Source organism: Haemaphysalis longicornis, unplaced genomic scaffold, assembly GCF_048455015.1.
Source record: "Haemaphysalis longicornis isolate Haplotype H1 unplaced genomic scaffold, Haemaphysalis longicornis Haplotype H1 scaffold_1, whole genome shotgun sequence".
Lineage (NCBI taxonomy): Eukaryota > Metazoa > Arthropoda > Arachnida > Ixodida > Ixodidae > Haemaphysalis > Haemaphysalis longicornis.
The window spans coordinates 128,567,496-128,585,039 of NW_027526203.1; the positions used below are offsets into that span (position 1 = coordinate 128,567,496).

At 47.1% G+C, this 17,544-nt stretch overlaps 1 protein-coding gene across 1 annotated transcript in view; it reads right to left on the reverse strand.

Moving 5' to 3' along the window:
- Positions 1-219: 219 nt before the first annotated feature.
- Positions 220-17,544, reverse strand: part of Awh (LIM/homeobox protein arrowhead) — a 258,074-nt gene continuing 240,749 nt past the window's right edge. Inside the window, exons 4-5 of the mRNA XM_077708247.1 lie at positions 10,794-11,051; positions 220-885 (exon numbers count right to left, since the gene is read on the reverse strand). Coding sequence (XP_077564373.1) covers positions 782-885; positions 10,794-11,051 — 362 coding nt within the window. The 3' untranslated portion in view covers positions 220-781. The remainder of the gene's footprint in view (positions 886-10,793; positions 11,052-17,544) is intronic.

Here is a 17,544-nt window from a genome sequence, read left to right on the forward strand (position 1 = left end):
GCGTTTTTCAGCTTAGCCAGCAAACTTGCCTGTGAAATAAGAAGCTAAACTAAAGCACTCAACTTGTTGCTGACAGCAGGCAAACATAATTTCTTGACTTTCACTACCGGGGATGTGTGGTAGCAGGACCGATTTAAGGTCCAAGTGTAATTCCAACTAACTCTAATTGATCGAAAATGTGGTTCCTTGAAATGGGAGAAATACAGAATGTTTTTTTTTTTTTTCATGAAGGGCAGTCAAAGTGCGCCTGCCTTCCATTAAGTTTTAATTTGAAACTCCTGGAGCAACCTGCGATGCGTTCCGCTCGCTGGTGAGAAATGAGCTATCCGGGTCATTAACACAGGCGTTTGCGGAGTGCAACTAATATTAGCTTTCTTGGGACTCCATGACATGCCTTTCCGCCAACAAGCAGGTTCATAAATTGTGCTAAAACCTTTTCAGCACACACTTTTTCCTCGTCCGCCCTTTCGCACTAAACGATCTGAACTCTGAAGAGCCTGGAGTTGTCACCTTCATTGCTGCGCCCCTCTAGCGCAGGTTGGACTAACAAAAAAGCGAATGACATTTCGAAGGGCAAAGCAGGAGCGTGTGATTTCCAGCGCACATGTGCTTCACATCACCACCCACGGACGTTCCGGGGCTGTTCCATACGGGCAGTGAAAGTCTTGTGTGGGGACTGTCCGTGGAGCCAATTCACGAGTCTTTCCGGAAGAAGTCAGTTGACTGCGCCTCGGAGGCACGAGGTCCGCGCTGGCCGTTGCGGCCCCGGCGGGACGGCTGGTCACGTGACCTGTCCCATGGGCAGGCCCGCGCAGAGGCAGTACAGCATGCCGCAGCCAGAGCACGCCGGACCAGCAGACACTGCAGCGCCGCTCACGGGGTTCACTGCGCCAATGTACACAGCGCTAAATCAGCCGTCGAAATATTCCAACAAGTAACAAGCAATGAGCACCGAGCAGCGCGCCCCAAGAGCTTTGGAAGCGCGAAACGCTACAAGTATGAATGTACAGTCGCACACCGCTCGTTTTTTACAAAAAGGTGTCATGAGCCCACGAGCCTATGGTGGTAAGCTTGACCCTCAGCATTACCTTAAGCTGCTCGAGTATGCCGCCAACCCTGGACCAAATTAATGTAGCTTGATTGTGAAAACATTACACTCGTTGTACAACGCCTCGCGCTAGAACGCTTCGTGTTTCAAGGACACGAGACCTTTACAGCAAAGCTGCATACCTCTACCCCCAACGGTTTCATCTCCGTGGGCGGAAGCGCATACTGAAAGAACAAACCGGGACACTCGTTTTCAAAAGCCTCGCGCTAGAATGCTTCGTGCTGCAAAGACACCAGACTTTTGCAGCAAAGCTGTATATCTTTACCCCCCAATGGCTTTATCTCCGCAGGCAAAAATGCCAAGGCGCCCGGGCCTAAGACGCCGTGGGCTCAGCACCGAAACCTCATCATGGATGACAAGGTGCCTGTGAACGGTGCCCTCTTCCACCCCCGGAAAGATTATGTTTACAGATTTTATTTGAAGGCTAGGGAGGACCTAGTGAAATTAACAGAGCGCAAGCGACAAGCACGCCGAGAGACGAGAAACGTTTCATATCCTCCGTCCGTCTCTAATTCCGGCTCGAAATTGGTTTCAAACGCCAGGTTTTTTCCTGTAAAACTAACTTCTTAGCATGCTGCGGCGTGTGACACGATGACAACTTACGGCCAGTTTGTCTCGTTTATTTGTTTAAATCCGGTTCAACGCAAGAAATCCGGTTCAACCGCATCAGCAAACACGCGATTGCTCTTCCCCCCGACACTTCTCCGTCGCCCAATCAGCGCGTGCCGTGTGGCAGACACAGACTTACAAACTTTGAATACACTTATACACTGCGTCATTCAGCAGTCATATCAGCAGTCATTCAGGCATTACGGGACCAGGGTGTATACGAGCATTATGTAAAAATACTAGAGGATATTTACAATGGGTCCACAGCTACCATCATCCTCCATAAGGAGAGCAGTAAAATACCTATAAGGAAGGGCGTCAGACAAGGAGACACAATCTCTCCAATGTTATGCACACCATGTTTACAAGAAGTATTGAGAACGTCGGATTGGGAGCAGGTGGGAGTAAGGGTTAATGGAGAATACCTCAGTAACCTCAGATTTGCTGATGACGTTGCCTTGCTAAGTAACTCGGGGGACGAATTGCAAAGCATGCTTGCCGCACTGGGCGAACAGAGTAGAACCGTGGGCCTGAAAATTAATATGCAGAAAACTAAAGTAATGATAACCTCGGGACAGCACAGCGGTTTGATATAGGTGGCGAGGCAGTGGAAGTGGTAAGCGAATATATCTACTTAGGCCAAGTTGTGACCCCAGATACCAACCATGAGGCAGAGATAATTAGAAGGATCAGAATGGGGTGGGGTGCATATCGCAGACATTCTCAGATAATGAATAGCAGCCTACCATTGTCGCTGAAGAAGAAAGTGTATGACAGCTGCATCTTACCGGTACTCACCTACAAGGCAGAAACTTGGAGGCTCACTAAGAGGGTTCAACTTAAATTGAGCGGAAAATGGAGCGGAAAATGATAGGTGTAACATTAAGGGACAAGAAGAGAGCGGAGTGGGTCAGGGAGCAAACTGGTGTTAAAGACATATTAGTGGAAATTAAGAAGGATAAATGGACGTGGGCAGGGCATCTAATGCGAAGGCAAGATAACCGCTGGTCATAAAGGGTAACAAGGTGGATCCCTAGAGAAGGCAAGCGTGGCAGAGGACGGCAGCAAGTTAGATGGGGAGAAGAGATCAAAAAGTTTGCCAGGATAAATTGGTGGCAGTTAGCGCAGGACCGGGGTAATTGGAGATTAATGAATGAGAGAGGCCTGTGTCCTGCAGTGGGCGTAGATAGGCTGATGATGATACACTGCGTTCTTCCCCCCTTCGCAGGTTTCACGTTAGCGGAGAAGGCTTGGGATAGGAAGCTCGCCAAGTCTCTTCGTAACCTCACTTTGTCACATCATGTTGCAATTCATGGTCATTCGTTTGATTATTTCAAGGTAACCATAACTGAACCCAGTTTCCCAGCAACCATAAGCGGGAAGTTTGCGGATCATATCTCTTATTTAATTTCAAAACTGCGTAAAACTGCGTAATAATGAAAGCGTTGGCGTGTTTACGTGTTTGCCGTGTTACATTGGCAAGGGCGTCGAAGAACCGAGCTCCGTCGCCTCGTCAGGTAGTGGTAGGGTGGTGAACGAGCAGCGAGCAGGCGAGCTTTCTCCGTTCAGAAGGACGAAGAGCCGAGAGAAAAATTTAAGTTGTTTAATGCACGGACAGACGAGAGTAGCCATGATACAGGAACAGCAGCCCACTGGCGTGCTTACAACATTTCTAGGGCACAGTAACGCATCGCTCTGATGCCGACGACGCCCGGACTCGGCTTGCCGGAGGGCGAGAATTTACACGCAAAAGTGGTAATGGTCCACAGGCTTCAAGCGTGTCAATCACCTGCCGCTTGACGACTGTGCGCTGCCACAGCTGGAATGGCGCCTTCATAGTGCAGAGGACGGTGTCGCTGGTGCTATAGCGCTTAAAAATTTCATATTTTACCGAGATGATTGTCTCCTCGACGCTTTTCTTCCGAAATAACTTACAATTAATCGGTATATTGGGTTTTAGCTTCGAAATATCAACACATTCATTTACTGTGTTGCATGTAAAATCGCCGGGACTGGAACATCACTTCCAATTAACCGAAATTCCAATTAAGCGGCTTCGAATTAGAGAGTTGAGTCTATTGTCGGTGGTTTAAGCGAATATCATTGGTCTAGGTCAAACCCAGACAACGGTTTGTTTTGTGTAGCGTCAATCTGACCTTCAGGCTCAGCCAAGGCAAAGTCAGCGCCTTGAGAGGTTGTGTACTGAAGGCGGCTAATGGCTCGTTCGTTCCAAGGATAGTGGGTACGGAGGTGGGATAGGGGGAAAGAGCCCGGCCGCGTGTCATGAAAAAATGATACAAGGAGGGGCTTGCTGTATCCGAGTTCCCTGCGCGTTCGGCACTGGGGCGCCGAAAGCACCGAGCAGCTTCTACGTTTTGCCTGCGAAGAAATTGCGTGCGCTTTCACTGTGCGCTCGTAATACCGAAGTCGCGCTATCGCTGGCCACATTCCGCTTAACGGTGTTGAACCATGAAAAAATTTACACCGAAATTCTGGGTCACTTCTATGTCGTTCATAAAGCTTCTCTCAACATCCACCTTCTCACAGCGGTATGGTTCACGTTATACAACGTCCAGGTATGCAACCACTGGGTCCCGGGAGACGCGGGTAGCTTCGGAAACAAGGCTGCCCAAGCGATGGCGAACACGCACAATTCTACCCTCCACTCGCTTCCCCAACACGCGGTGTCACCGCTGAATGACGTCGATCCAGCCAGCCTTGTTTGACACGAGACAAAAACGAAGAAAGAGAAAACTGCGAGACATGACTCACCAAAATGAGCAACCTATCCGAAGGACTTACACAGAACAGGTGAAGTTTTAACCTACAAGGCCCGAACAATGTCCGCCGTAAGCAAGGATGTACTGCACAAGTGGCGCCCCTACGTTAAAGTGGCGGCACGTAATAATGGGGGAAAACGTGGCGGCTCCGTCGCTCTCATCGACCCACTGTGCCCCTGCCCGTACTGCAAGGACTACACAGCCAAGCAGGACATTGGGCACCTCCTGTGGGTCTAAGGGGGCCTCCATCAACTCCGAGCCCCACACGCCCAACAGGTGCAATCCTGTGAAGAGTAGACGACGCCCAACAACCCTAGTCATGCCAAAAAGACACTACTCTCCCTGTGGGAATTCGCAAACGAATCAGACGTAGCCCGAAGAATTTAGGGCCTACAGGAGTCATGCACCCCCTCCCAAACTACCTCCTCCTTTCTTTGGCCAATGGCCACCCCTCTTCTCAATAAAGATTTATACATGCATACATTCTGACTGGCCGAGCTCCCAATTGTTTTTTTCGCCTCTTCTAATCGGCTTTGATCCTTGTGGAAATATCCCACGGATCGGCCTTGCAGCTGTTTCTCGCAAATCGGCTGTAAAGGCGAAAATATTACCTAGATACCCCAAGCACGTCTTTCCCTTCAGCCCCCATGGAATATTATCAATGGGGCGCTGAAAAGTAGCCGGAGCATCGCATAGTCCTAAATGCATGGCAATATGTTCGTACAAACTATCAAGGGTGAAATATGCCGTTTTCGGGCGATCGTGTCACGCCATAGTTACCTGACAACGTCTGGACCGCAAGTCAAATGGCGAAAAAATGTCTCTCCCCTGCATGCTTTCACGAACGTCATCTATGCGTGGAAGCGTAGTAGCCAGTGCGGGAAGTTATTGAGGATGCAGTATACGCGTGACAGAAGCGACAGGAAGTGTAGAGGGGCTGTTTGATGGTTGAACAACTCTTCGCTGGAGCATGGAATTCACACGCTGATGGATATTGCGACGCCATGATGGGGAAACGCCATATAACCGTTGTCAAGTTGGCAACGAGAAACATGGGCATTATTTATTGTCGGTTGTTTGAGTAATTGTAGATGTATGGGCATGAGAGTCTTGTAACGAGTCGAAGGACAGCGAAACCGATCAAGCAGCACAACGAGTAGGGATAGTTGGGTAGAGTATAAATTATCGTTACAAGAAACACGAAAACGCTCCGTGAGTAGGTCTGGAACAGAAAAACAAGGATCGAAGCTGCCAATATACATGCTAAACATTTCACTGGGAACATTGATGGCAAGACCATTATCATTTTACTCCAAGGCTTCCTGGGGTTTGCCCTTTCAGAACAGAACAGAGCGTTTGCCCTTTCGGAACGCCAGGTTTGTTTGTGTCGAACAGGGGGACTGCTCTAGCGTGAAGAGCCAGAACAGCGAACGGCAGTTGGAGGCGTTTGTAGTGGAGTGCGACTTCAGAGAGTTTAAACAACGCAGTGGCATTCGCGTTAGGAAACAACACACAGACACGCGGATAGAATAACGGTAAGGATTGTCGTTGTCGTACGTTACGGCAATTTCGGTAGCGGCAATGGGATGGTTGCCGCCAACTAATCCGTAACACAAATATCTACTCGCCGGCGGGTGCAAAGTCGATTATAGACTTGACAGAAGCCCCATGCAGAAATAAGAATGGCTTCGCGAGAAAAAGGTGTAGCAAGATGAATTCAGTTAGGTAGAGGATGGCTGTGTTGCGCACTTGTGACCCGTCATAACTTAGTAAAGTGAACGATCGGATGAATTGGTCGGAATGAAACTTTTTTTAGGTGTGGCGAGGATGAAATTAATGGCAAGTTCTTAAAAACATCGAAGTTTACGCATTCTTATTCCTGCCACACTTTTTTTCCAGTCTCTGACTGCTGTGCTGAGCCAATCGATTGGAAGGTGGGTAAGTGGTCCCTGTGCTCAAATCAGGGAATATAAGCTGTCCCCTAAGTTACCGGCTAAGTTACCGGCTCCCCTAAGTTACCCGTAAGTTATTCTAGTCATTCAAAAATGCACGTTCTTTTTATATACTACATCACCTGACTTGTGAACTTTTGTGCACTTTCTGCCTGTGCTTCTGTATTGGGACCAGTTTCATGCTGTTACGCACACCTTCTACAACTTCTTAAGAGGCTTGAGGGTATTCTAATAAATCAATAAATAACGAAACTGCAGCTCCTGTACGTCGACTAAAGCCACACTGGAGTACGTCCTACGTAAACCCCAATGACCTTAGTAGCCAATGGATGAGGAGGAGGCCGTAGTCATGAAATCGGGGGAGTTATTGCTTGAGGAACTGCGGCGAGTAATTTCCCTTTCTTAAAAACCGAGCCCAGCATTGCATCGGAGGGATAGGGTCGCTACGTTCTCACGGCGAACTGGGGGAAGTAAAACTGTTGCCATCAGAAGAGTGAGTTTAGAACGACTCACGAGGCTGCATGCACTTCAGTTTGATTTGACGAAGCAAGGGTTGCGCGCTACAAATCGCACACTGACAGCCATCATCGTTAGCAGTATCCTGCCACGTGCCAGGAAATCCACACGTGAAGCACTAGGTATCCCCAGAATAAAATAAACCAAGGGGGTAGCAGCACGGGTGTACACCCCCTTGTTGAACTGGCATCATCGGCAATTGTGCCCCGGTGACTTATACAGTAGTAGCTAGCGGCGCGTACTGTGAGGTGTAAGTGCTTCGGCGACTTGAATTCCCATTACAGAGCCGATGGCGGGCTCTAACGTAGATACAAGCTTTGGTACAAGGGACAACTGACGAGCATGCGGTCTGATTTTTGCAAGCAAAGAGAGTTCTTCGTGATTCACTGCCAAGTTTTGCACAGTCATGACATACAGGAGAACCTCGAGGGAGGGACTCGATGCTTCCACAATTTCCCAAAACTTTAGCTCAATAAGTAATTGCGTTGGTAACCGTGGGCAAACGCTTTTGCAAGTTGTCATCATCAATGCCTTTCATGATGTTTTTCATTTCGTCTACTTCGCTTACAGAGATCAACGATGTGTTCAATGAAGCTCATTCTGGATTCGTTGAACTGCTCTGCTCGTACGTACAAGGGCCTCTAGTCGACCAAAAAGTTCAGCTGAGCGACCCTTGGAGTCACTCCACGTCCTCACGTCATGTTCGCGGTTCTGGTATCATAAACGAGCGACGCCAGCAAATATAAGACGGCCTTTTTGGGCTTCAGAACGTAGCCCTATGTTTACGTGAGAGCTTTGTATAAAGACAGCCAGTCTTCGACGTCAGTACGATTGGTGAAACTGCAGAAGAGCGGTCCCCCCGCGTTCCAGCATATCGGGGTTGGAAACAAGAGAGCAGTACTATGATTAGCTTCGCTATCTATTGCACTGGGCTGCTTCAAGCTTCGAAAATTCAAGATTAAAGCATGTATCTGGAAACCTCAACCACTTCAAAAGGGGTTACATTTCATTTATTGCATTTTAAAATGGATCGACGAAAAAATTACGCGGTCGTGCTTCGTCGACTGTTGAATAAATAAAAAGTGAGTGCCAAGAAGCACACAGTGCGGGAACTTACCATAGTCACCAGCTAGTCATTCGCAACTAATCTTCGGCATGGGCAGCTCAAGCACACGCTCATAGCCTTTAGAAGAACGCCGCTGACTAACGAAACCTACAGCTCTTTGCATCAGGCCTATCAGGGGTGCCCACAGATTTCACTTCCCAACCTAGCGTATTTTGCGCGGGCTCACGAGTGGGTGGTACAACGCCCTGGGTACTTCAGCAATTTAGAGAAACCCACCCGTTTACGGTTTCCCTATGGAGATCATCAGCCTGATCTTTACCGCTGCGTGCACTTGAGGAACCCTGGTGATTGGCTAGTCCCCGACTGCTAGTTGGCCTTGCGTAGTCGTACAGAGAAGCGTTACATCTTCCACATCTCGAGGGGGTCATGGATGGGATTTTCCCAATCCCTGCGACTCGGCAGGTGAGACTCCGGTATGTGGTTGGCGCCACGCGCAGCCCCAACCTCCGCTGATTTGACCCCTTCACCCCAACCAACTGGCTGCTTGGATGGGGTGAAGGGATGGGGTGAAGACAAACCACTGTCATTCAGGACAATGTAGCACATATGCCGCTCGCTGCCCCCGCCGTTTCCTGTACAGTATGACCCGCCCAAGGCGGTTGGGCTGACCAATCTCCGGGGTTCTCCTGGAGCCGGAAAAATCTGCGCGGACTGCCGCCGCCACGAAGCCGGCGCGCTTGTGACCGGCTGGTAAATCAAAGCATCTGGGGGCTGCTTTCTTGTAAGCAGTCCTGATATCTGTGCAACAAAACAAGAGAATGCTATAGGACGCCGTAGCAAAATGACATAGCATATGAATACAAGTTCCGGCACTGCGCACGATATTTTCCCTTTAGATATGCGTGTGCAGGGGGAGTTTAAAAGTACAAAGTAACAAGTAGTACGCCCGCAGTTATTTGCAGCGGCAGAGTGCTAAGCTGTAACAGTCCTGGGGATCACTTTCTCCCAGTATGCGATTTGGTTCGTTGGCATGGCATCACACTTGAGATAGATGATATAGTCGAGCCTCACATAGATTAACGCCCCTCTATCGCATTAAAGCTGTTGCACCTACGCTCCTTACCTGGCCACCTTACAACTTCACGAAAATTCACTCAGGTGTAAACGTATTTACAAATAGAATATCAACTTCCCCAAATCTTTACGAGTTAAAGAAATCGTTTTCCCAACCCATTCCTCATTCTCTCAAGGTGTGAATACAATTTCTAAAGCGTTAAACAGCTCAAGTGCGGCTGTCTCCTTGCGCAAACGAAATGTTGAGGGTTGTGCAGAAATATCCCTAATTTTTAAAGAGAAATTGTGACACGGCGAATGCAGCTTCCTGTATTTGGTTTTTGCTGAAACTTTATTCAGAGATGTATTGTTGCATGACAATTAGCGCTTGCTAAATATTCCGACGCAAAAATGACCTAAAACCGGTAAACCTTTACATTAAATTTCGGCCTGGAGGAGCTACATAAACTACAGGGAGGCGTTCGTGAAGCGTGGCCACCGCTGGAGTGAAGTGCACGCTTCAAAAATGCTTGTGTGTTCTAGAAGGCCCAAAGTAACATTTCCTTATAATCCGCACTCCCAAGAGGCCATTTGGTCTTCCGTTTTTTTTTAGTCTGCAGTCCTCAACATCACCAGGCAGCCAATACTGGCGCCCATAATTATAGCTTTTACTAAGCCGCACTCTACTGCAGGAGACTAGCGTGCTCAAATGCTCAGAACGCTTCTCTAAGCAAGTGATGACTAGAGGCCGGATGTTTAGGCATTCAAAACAGCGTTTTAGGCGCCAAAAATAGGCAATCTTCTAGGCCCCCAACATCGTAAATATAGGCACCATAAATATTTGAACACACATAATTTCAAGAAAAGACGTGCGCGACCGGTATCTACGACAGGAAAACCGAAAATGTTATTGAATATGATGGCACAAAGGTGTGAACAGGTCAACAAAGCCGTTCAATTTTCCCATGAAAGTTCTGGACTAATAGCGATCATTGGCTTAATTCAACAAACACACTGCTCACATTTATGTTTCATGGACTGTCGCTTGCTCGAGCGTCGCATATGGTAAAACCGGCATGAAAAAGAACACTTGAAAGCCGCGAATACTGAATAAGAAGGCGTAATTAGAGGAGTAGATTCAATCCCATAGTGTTCAGAACAGTCAGTCATGCCCACTAACATTAATAACGATCTCAAACTGCGCCCCAAAGCGAAACTTGAGCCTAAATAGTGTTTATATGGGCGCCAATATTGAAAATAGGCAGTTATAGATAATTATGAGCATTTAGGCGCGAACACCAAAACAGCAATTTATAGGCACTATAAAAACACAAAAAAATTCATCTTAACGTCTAATTCATGTTCATATATCAAAATGGGGCGATAAGAGCTCAAGGATAAAATAGGTATTTGCCTAAAATCCGCTCTCCAGTGATGACCACCGTGGTTAAAGGGGAGGTGAAGCCTATATAATGCAGCTGTTTGAAGTCCAGGTTTAAGAAATTCAATTATCTGAATAAGCCCACATGAGAACGTGCACACTCACCCCGTACCAAGCATTGCTTGAACACATTTATTTTACAGTGAACATCGCCAATGGGTCTGAAAAGACTCGGGACACCGCTGCACAGAAATTTAAACCCTGCCCTTTAATTTTGCGGTGACAACCTGCAAGCACTGCAGCCAAAGGTGTCCAGAAACGCTCGCACCTTTCTTGGCCTGGTTGTTGAAGTACTTCTTCTGGCGCGCGCGGGAGTTCTGGAACCACACCTGGGTGACGCGCTTGCTGAGCCCCGTGATCTGCGCGATGCGCTCCAGGTCCTGGCCGTCCGGGTTCGAGTCCAGGTTGAAGTTGGCCTGGAGCACCTGCAGCTGCTCCTCGGTGAACGTTGTGCGCACCCGCTTCGTCTTCGCCTTCGAGCCGCCGGATCCCGAACTTCCGGAACCGCACTCGTGCTCGCTGTTCTCTGCGTGGCAGAGGCTTTGCTGTCGGGTTGCTAATTAGAAAATAACATCTTTGCACAGAATTTCCTCTAGGCGGACATGTCTATTGCGTAGGTTGGATGCAAATGAGTGAGCCACACGAGCTGTATTGAATTCAGAGGATCTAACCTCCGAGGACACGTTTGGAGCTCGAAGGAAACCAGGGGGAGAAGCGGGGTTGAACAGTTTTAAGCATAATTCACGGACTCCTTTGGGAGCTCCGCTGTGCAGTTACTCTGCTGATATCTTTTATTCCGCGATGTACTTGGACTGATTTTTGGTTTCTACTGCTCGGATGAAGCCACCAAGCGCCCTTTGCAGCCAGCTCAAGAAGCGCCGCAACGCGTTTGCAAAATTATTGGATGCTATCTCAGCTTGGTGAAGTTTAAAGGCGCCATGAAGACAAAATACAAGTCTGTTTTACTCGAACGATTTCGTGCTCTATAGTGCCCCCAGCGATTGTCCGGAAGCAAACGATGTTTTATTCACTGCCAAATTAATCAATTTGAGCTAAAATTTTGATTCTCGCGCCAAAACGTGTGTTTGATCGACGTTTCCAATGACATCATAAAACAGGTTTTTCAGCTAAACCTGGTGTAGAGCGGAGACTTGTTTACTGTTAGTCAACGTAGATGGCGCCACCACACTGCGGCAAGCCTCTTTCTGTTTTTAGTTTGTTTGTGACCGTGTTTAAACCTGGCTTGTTTTTGTTGATGAAGAAAATAATCGTTTCGTGAAACATAGTGCTCCCTTGACAAATATGGTCACGTAAGACACCGCCGCTTGCGTCAATCGGCCAGTGTCGGCTGAGACAATCCCAAAGCCCCGCAGTGCTGTGCATCTAAACCAAGCCTAGTGCGCACAGTACCAACAGCAGTACGCATCGGTACTTCTACGTTTACGTGTGCTTTCGTAACTTCCAGTGTTTGTACCACCATTCTTACTGATATAAAAAGAATGTGCGCTAAATTTAAGCGCAAATAGCTCGTTCGGCAAGCTGATAGCTCTGCCTTATTTGCGTTTGATTTTGCCGCCCTCCGCCAATCGCAGAGCTCGCTCGTATGACATCACAGGTTCTGTTGCGGGAAATGAGCTAGTGGGTCGCATGGGCATTCCCTTTTTCCTAATTAGTAATTATATAGCTTATTTGAACAAAGTTTACGTAAAAGTAGTGTCAGCATGATTCTAACGAGGTAATCTTTCGAATGAACCAAACTTGCATTTTGTCTTCATGGCCCCTTTAAGTGATCAAGGCGGAATGTTGTACGGGTTGGTATAGCCTTTTGCTAGGTGCAAAGCGGAGTATCTGTGACGAAGGACGGCGAAAGAACGACAGGGACAACGCAACTTTATTCACTAAGGCTCATTACAAAAAGAACACATGTGTGTGTGTTATAGAAAATATATAATATATATTAAAGCTTCTTAAGAAGGCGCATGCGTGTGTTCTTTCGTCGTAGATACTGAGCTTTACACCTCACGATGTCAGCTTTAAGGCTACCCTGTGCTTTCTTCTCTGGCGTAAAGTATGCGCGCAAAGATATTGAACACATCCACTGGCAAACGTGGCCGTAAAGCTAGAGAATCGTGCGCGGGGAATACGACCTGACGTTCAATATGGTCCTCTCGTATATATTTCCTCGAACTACACCCCAAACTATTCATAATTATCTAATGCTGTGTTTCAAGCACAGCCCCCGTTTACATGCCGTCCCTTTGTTACATGCCGCACCAGGTAACCCATTTATGCAAAGGGTGTACTTTGTCGTCACTAACCTTTACTGGTCGATAGAAAATGTTTCCAATATGACCGGATGGCTCTAGAACGACGAAGCATTCTGTGATCTATACATGCAGAGCAAACTCCGCGGAAAGTGATTCCCGAACGCATGTCACTTTGTTGACTGCTTTATCGACACATGTGCTTTCCTGCTTTTTTTTTGCGGGGCACAAACTTGCTCCAACAAACACCATTTACTGTAAGAACCTTGCCCTCTCCTTCGCTACGTGGCAAATACTATCCGGGGAAACTTTTGATTATGGGCTATACTTTAAATTACAGGTCAAGTCCAAGTGATTTAGCAACGTTCACTACTCTGGCGAGCGTGTTTTAACACAGAAAATGTCATCGAGATCGACATGAAATTAAATTTTTAACACAGAAAATGTCATCGAGATCGACATGAAATTAAATTCTCCAAGCAAATTATTGTAGTAAGCATTTATTCTCGCGCACCTTTAGATTGCAACTACGTCCAATAATAAGTTTGGATCTGGTCCTCTGCAGACAGGATTACCTGATGGCCCATCTGCCCTGTAAGTGCGCATTGCGCGAATAATGAACGTGTGCAGGACTGACCGCAGAGTAATCCCACTGCTAATAGCAGCATTGCAACTAATGGCAACTGCACACGAAGGCCCTTCCATAGTATAGTATAGATCATAGAACGTCTCCTGTAACAGACCCTGCGCGCGCATTGCGCAGCGCTGCTTTGACTATAACCAGCGGTCACAATTCGTCTTGACCGGCTCGTTCCAAATGTATCAGATTGCTTAATATCAACACGAGCAGCGTCGTAAATAAGACTGAGCAGCTGGAATCCCTCTTGTTATCTCATGACCCGCACATTGTACTTTTAACGGAAACCTGGCTTCACGACGGCGTTAACGATGATTTAATACATCCGACTTACAATATTTTCCGGAGAGATCGGCTAACCCGTGGTGGCGGAGTCGCAGCTATTGTTAAATCCTGCGGTGAGGCTACTTCTCGTCCTGAAGCTTAGGATATGGAAAGTCTTTTCCGGAGGATAAAACTTTTTGAGGATGTTTTTATATTATGTGCCGTTTACAGACCTCCGGAATCAGCGCCTGACTTCTTGTTGAATGTACAGTCGCATATGGTTCAATATAATCACCAGAAATTAATTATTGCCGGGGATTTTAACCTCCCAAGCATTGATTGGGATCGGTTGAGGTCAGAAGCTGACGCTCCTATAGATATACTACAAACAACGCAAATGTAATTTTTGATATACTGCTCCAGCACAATCTCGTTCAAGTTGTATATCAACCGACGCGTTTTGCCGGCCATTCATGTTCTCTACTTGATCTTGTTTTTCTCCCGTGTTCTATCAACCAGTATGAAGTTTCGGTTGAGCCTGATTTATATGACCATAGCATCGTCTCTGTAACCTTCTTTTTGTGCTGTAAGCATACGACTAAGATATGTAGTATTAAAAAAACTTAAACATTTCGCACGCGCCAATGACGTGGCAGTTCTTGATTACCTCAATGCACAACTTGTTAACTTTGATCATGATGATGTCTGTATTTTGAACACTTTCAAAAACATGTGCTATTTTTGCCTAGACCATTTCATACCCACCAAAACTAAATAAACTAACAAATTCACCCACTGGATCAATCGAACGATAATTCACTTAAAGCACAAAGCCAAGCGCTAGCGACCTAAGCGTTGTGCCCCTTCTCAACCTAATCAAGTCCGCTCTGCGCTTGCGCAAGAGATCCGCCAGGCCAAGAGTTTTTGTTTTAATACTACCCTGCGAAATTTTATAAAAGAGGACCCCCAGAAATTTTGGAGATTTCACACAAACAGTTCATTGTTAGATAACGCCTCGGATGTCGCTTGCCAGTTTAACCGATACTTTCACAGCGTCTTTTCTAGCTCTGGTGTACCCCCTCCATTTAATTCCAGTTTCTCATATATTAACGTAGCGTCTTAGGATGGCGTTCCACGGCCGGACTCGACTCTCCTCCTCCCGCACTCCCCTTACGGCCTTCGCATTGAGGCGCCTTGCTGCCTGCCACCGCAAGTTGGGGGTGGCGCTGCTAGCTCACTGTTGCTCCGCCGCCGCCAAGCACGTTCACAGGCGCAGTGTGTGCGCCGCAGCGCCGGTTACTGCCACATGAGTGACAACTTGTGACGCGGAAAGTGCATGGTTGCACATCCTCCCATGAATATGCGCTGTTGCCGAGTAAGCTGCTAGCATTTTACCTACTAACGCTGGCCAGCACCCATAGCGGCGAAAAATATTGGTGGCGCCATGAAAAGATGTCGTGAAGATCGACCGCAATGTGGAGAAATGGCTTCGTGTTCTGCAGGTTCAATTGAAGGACTTAAAATCGCTACATTAACATAGTGGATGCTGTATTGTAGTGCTGTTGCCTTCAAACAAGCTAGCGTTATTTGGTCAGTTGAAGCATCATCGTCGAACTGCTATACACTCAACAATCGGATTTACGATTTGTCAAGGAGGATTGCCAAGCTGTATATAAATATGCAGGACTCGCCAATTTTTCCGAGGAATCAATCGGAAAAACTCGCACCACGGGGTAGGAACACTACAGCTCACAAGGAATATATATTTTTATATATACACTGCAACTCAGTGCACATTGTCGGAAATGCGAATGCACGCCTCTCTTTAATGAGATTGGTAGCGGGTTCGATTCCCGGCCGCGGCGGCCGCTTTTCTGATGGAGGCGAAAAGCAAAAACGCCCGTGTGTACGAGATTTCGGCGCACGATAAAGATCCCCGGGTGGTCAGAATTAATCCGGAGCCCTCCACTACGGCGCGCCTCATCGCCTGCGTTGCGTCGGCGCGTTAAACCCTACAATCAATCAATCAATCTTTAACGAGACTGTAGGGTAGCAAAGCAGAAAAACCAGCTCGCACAAAAAAGCATTTGGCGTTGTAGATGACTCGCCTTGGTCACACTCCCATATGTTTACCGTCGTTCGGTTTATCAGCCAAATAAATTGGGTATCTTGCCCCTGAATAGTTCCAAACGGCCGCACCCTGCTTTATATGCCTTGTTTTTTTTTCTTCCTTTTTTATGTGTGGTACCGGGTGTCACACAGTGGTCGGTTGTTGCCTAGTCGTTATCTGTACTTAAGAACACGAGCTGTGTCAGAACATATTGCCATTTTGTCGCCTGACAGATGGTTACATACGCTGTGGAATCTAATTGTTCGCTGATGTGCGCATTTTTTGTGTAATATATGAGCGTTTTTACGAATAAATGCTGTCTGATTGATTATGAGGTTAAATGCGCCGACGCTACACAGGCGATTAAGCGCACCGTAGAGGAAAGCTCCGGATTAATTTTGACCATCTGTGTATCTTAAACGTCCTTCGAAATCTCAAACGCACAGGCGTTTTCGCTTTTCGCTTCCACCAGAAAAGCAGCCGCCGTGGCCGGGATTCGAACTCGCATCCCTGAGGTACGAATATAGTCGGAAGTAGCGCTTGTGCCTGTCGTCCTTTTTCGTCCTTGGTGTTATTTTTTGCGTTTTACACGTCTACATTAGGCAGTTCTTGTGAAGAGTGTTGCTTTTTTATTCAGGTAGAGTCATACGGGATATACTTTTTTCCCAAAATTGTATAAAGCTGGGCATAAAATAAAACTTTATATGTGTCACGGTGCGCCTCAAGTCAGGAATATTGTTGCAAGCAAATATAGTATATACGCGAACAACTTTCGCTTTGTTTTTATTGCGTAGACAGTGCCTTCCGTGTATATCGTTTTTATACCAGAACAAGAAAAATCTGGGCCATATCAGTTACACCAACTGCCCCGTTTCACGCGGAAATGCCACCGCGAAAGCTGACTGTTTATGTTGTCGACGCTCAAGCTGCCTTGCTCTTCCCTTGCGCGGAGACGCGGCGACGCGGACCTTTCGGTGAGGTGGTGCTGCCCTCGTGCGGTCAGCCGCCCCAACTACGCGTCAGAAAAAATCCCATGCGCCGAGCCGGTTTTGCGAAGGCCGTAAGGGGAGCGCGGGAGGAGAAGAGTCGAGCCCGGCCGTGGGCGTTCTTAACATTCTCTAAAATTTAAAGCTAAAATACTCTCCAGGAGCCGGTGGTTTACCCAACGCTTTCTTGCATCGTTATGCTCAACGCTTAGCCAATTTCCTCGTTATTCTTTGTCGGGCGTCCATTAGATCTGATGATATTATACCTCAGGATGTTGAAGTGGCGCGTGTTGTTCCCATCTTTAAAAAAGGTGACCCTCTTTCTTTCGCTAACTATAGTCCAATTTTTATTCTGTCGTCCTCATGGAAACTTCTAGAGCATATAGTAGGAACTCTTATCTCAAATTTTCTTGACGAACACAAGATTCTATCTCCACTATAACATGGTATAGGAAGGGCTTTTCAACTACCACTCAATTATGTTCAATTGTTCATTCTTTTGCTTCAACACTCGATGATGGTGGGCACGTAGATGTAATTTTTTTAGACTTCATCAAAGCGTTTGATTTAGTACCGCATCATAAACAAATTCACAAACTGCATCTCATCGGGCTTCCTTCTTTCCTTGTAGCATGGGTTTCGGATTATTTCTCTAATCGAAGCCAATATGTAGACACTGATGGTTCTATTTATAGTGCTTTTCCAGTCACCTCCGGAGTCCCTCAGAATAGCGTTCTTGGCCCCTTAATTTTTCTAAT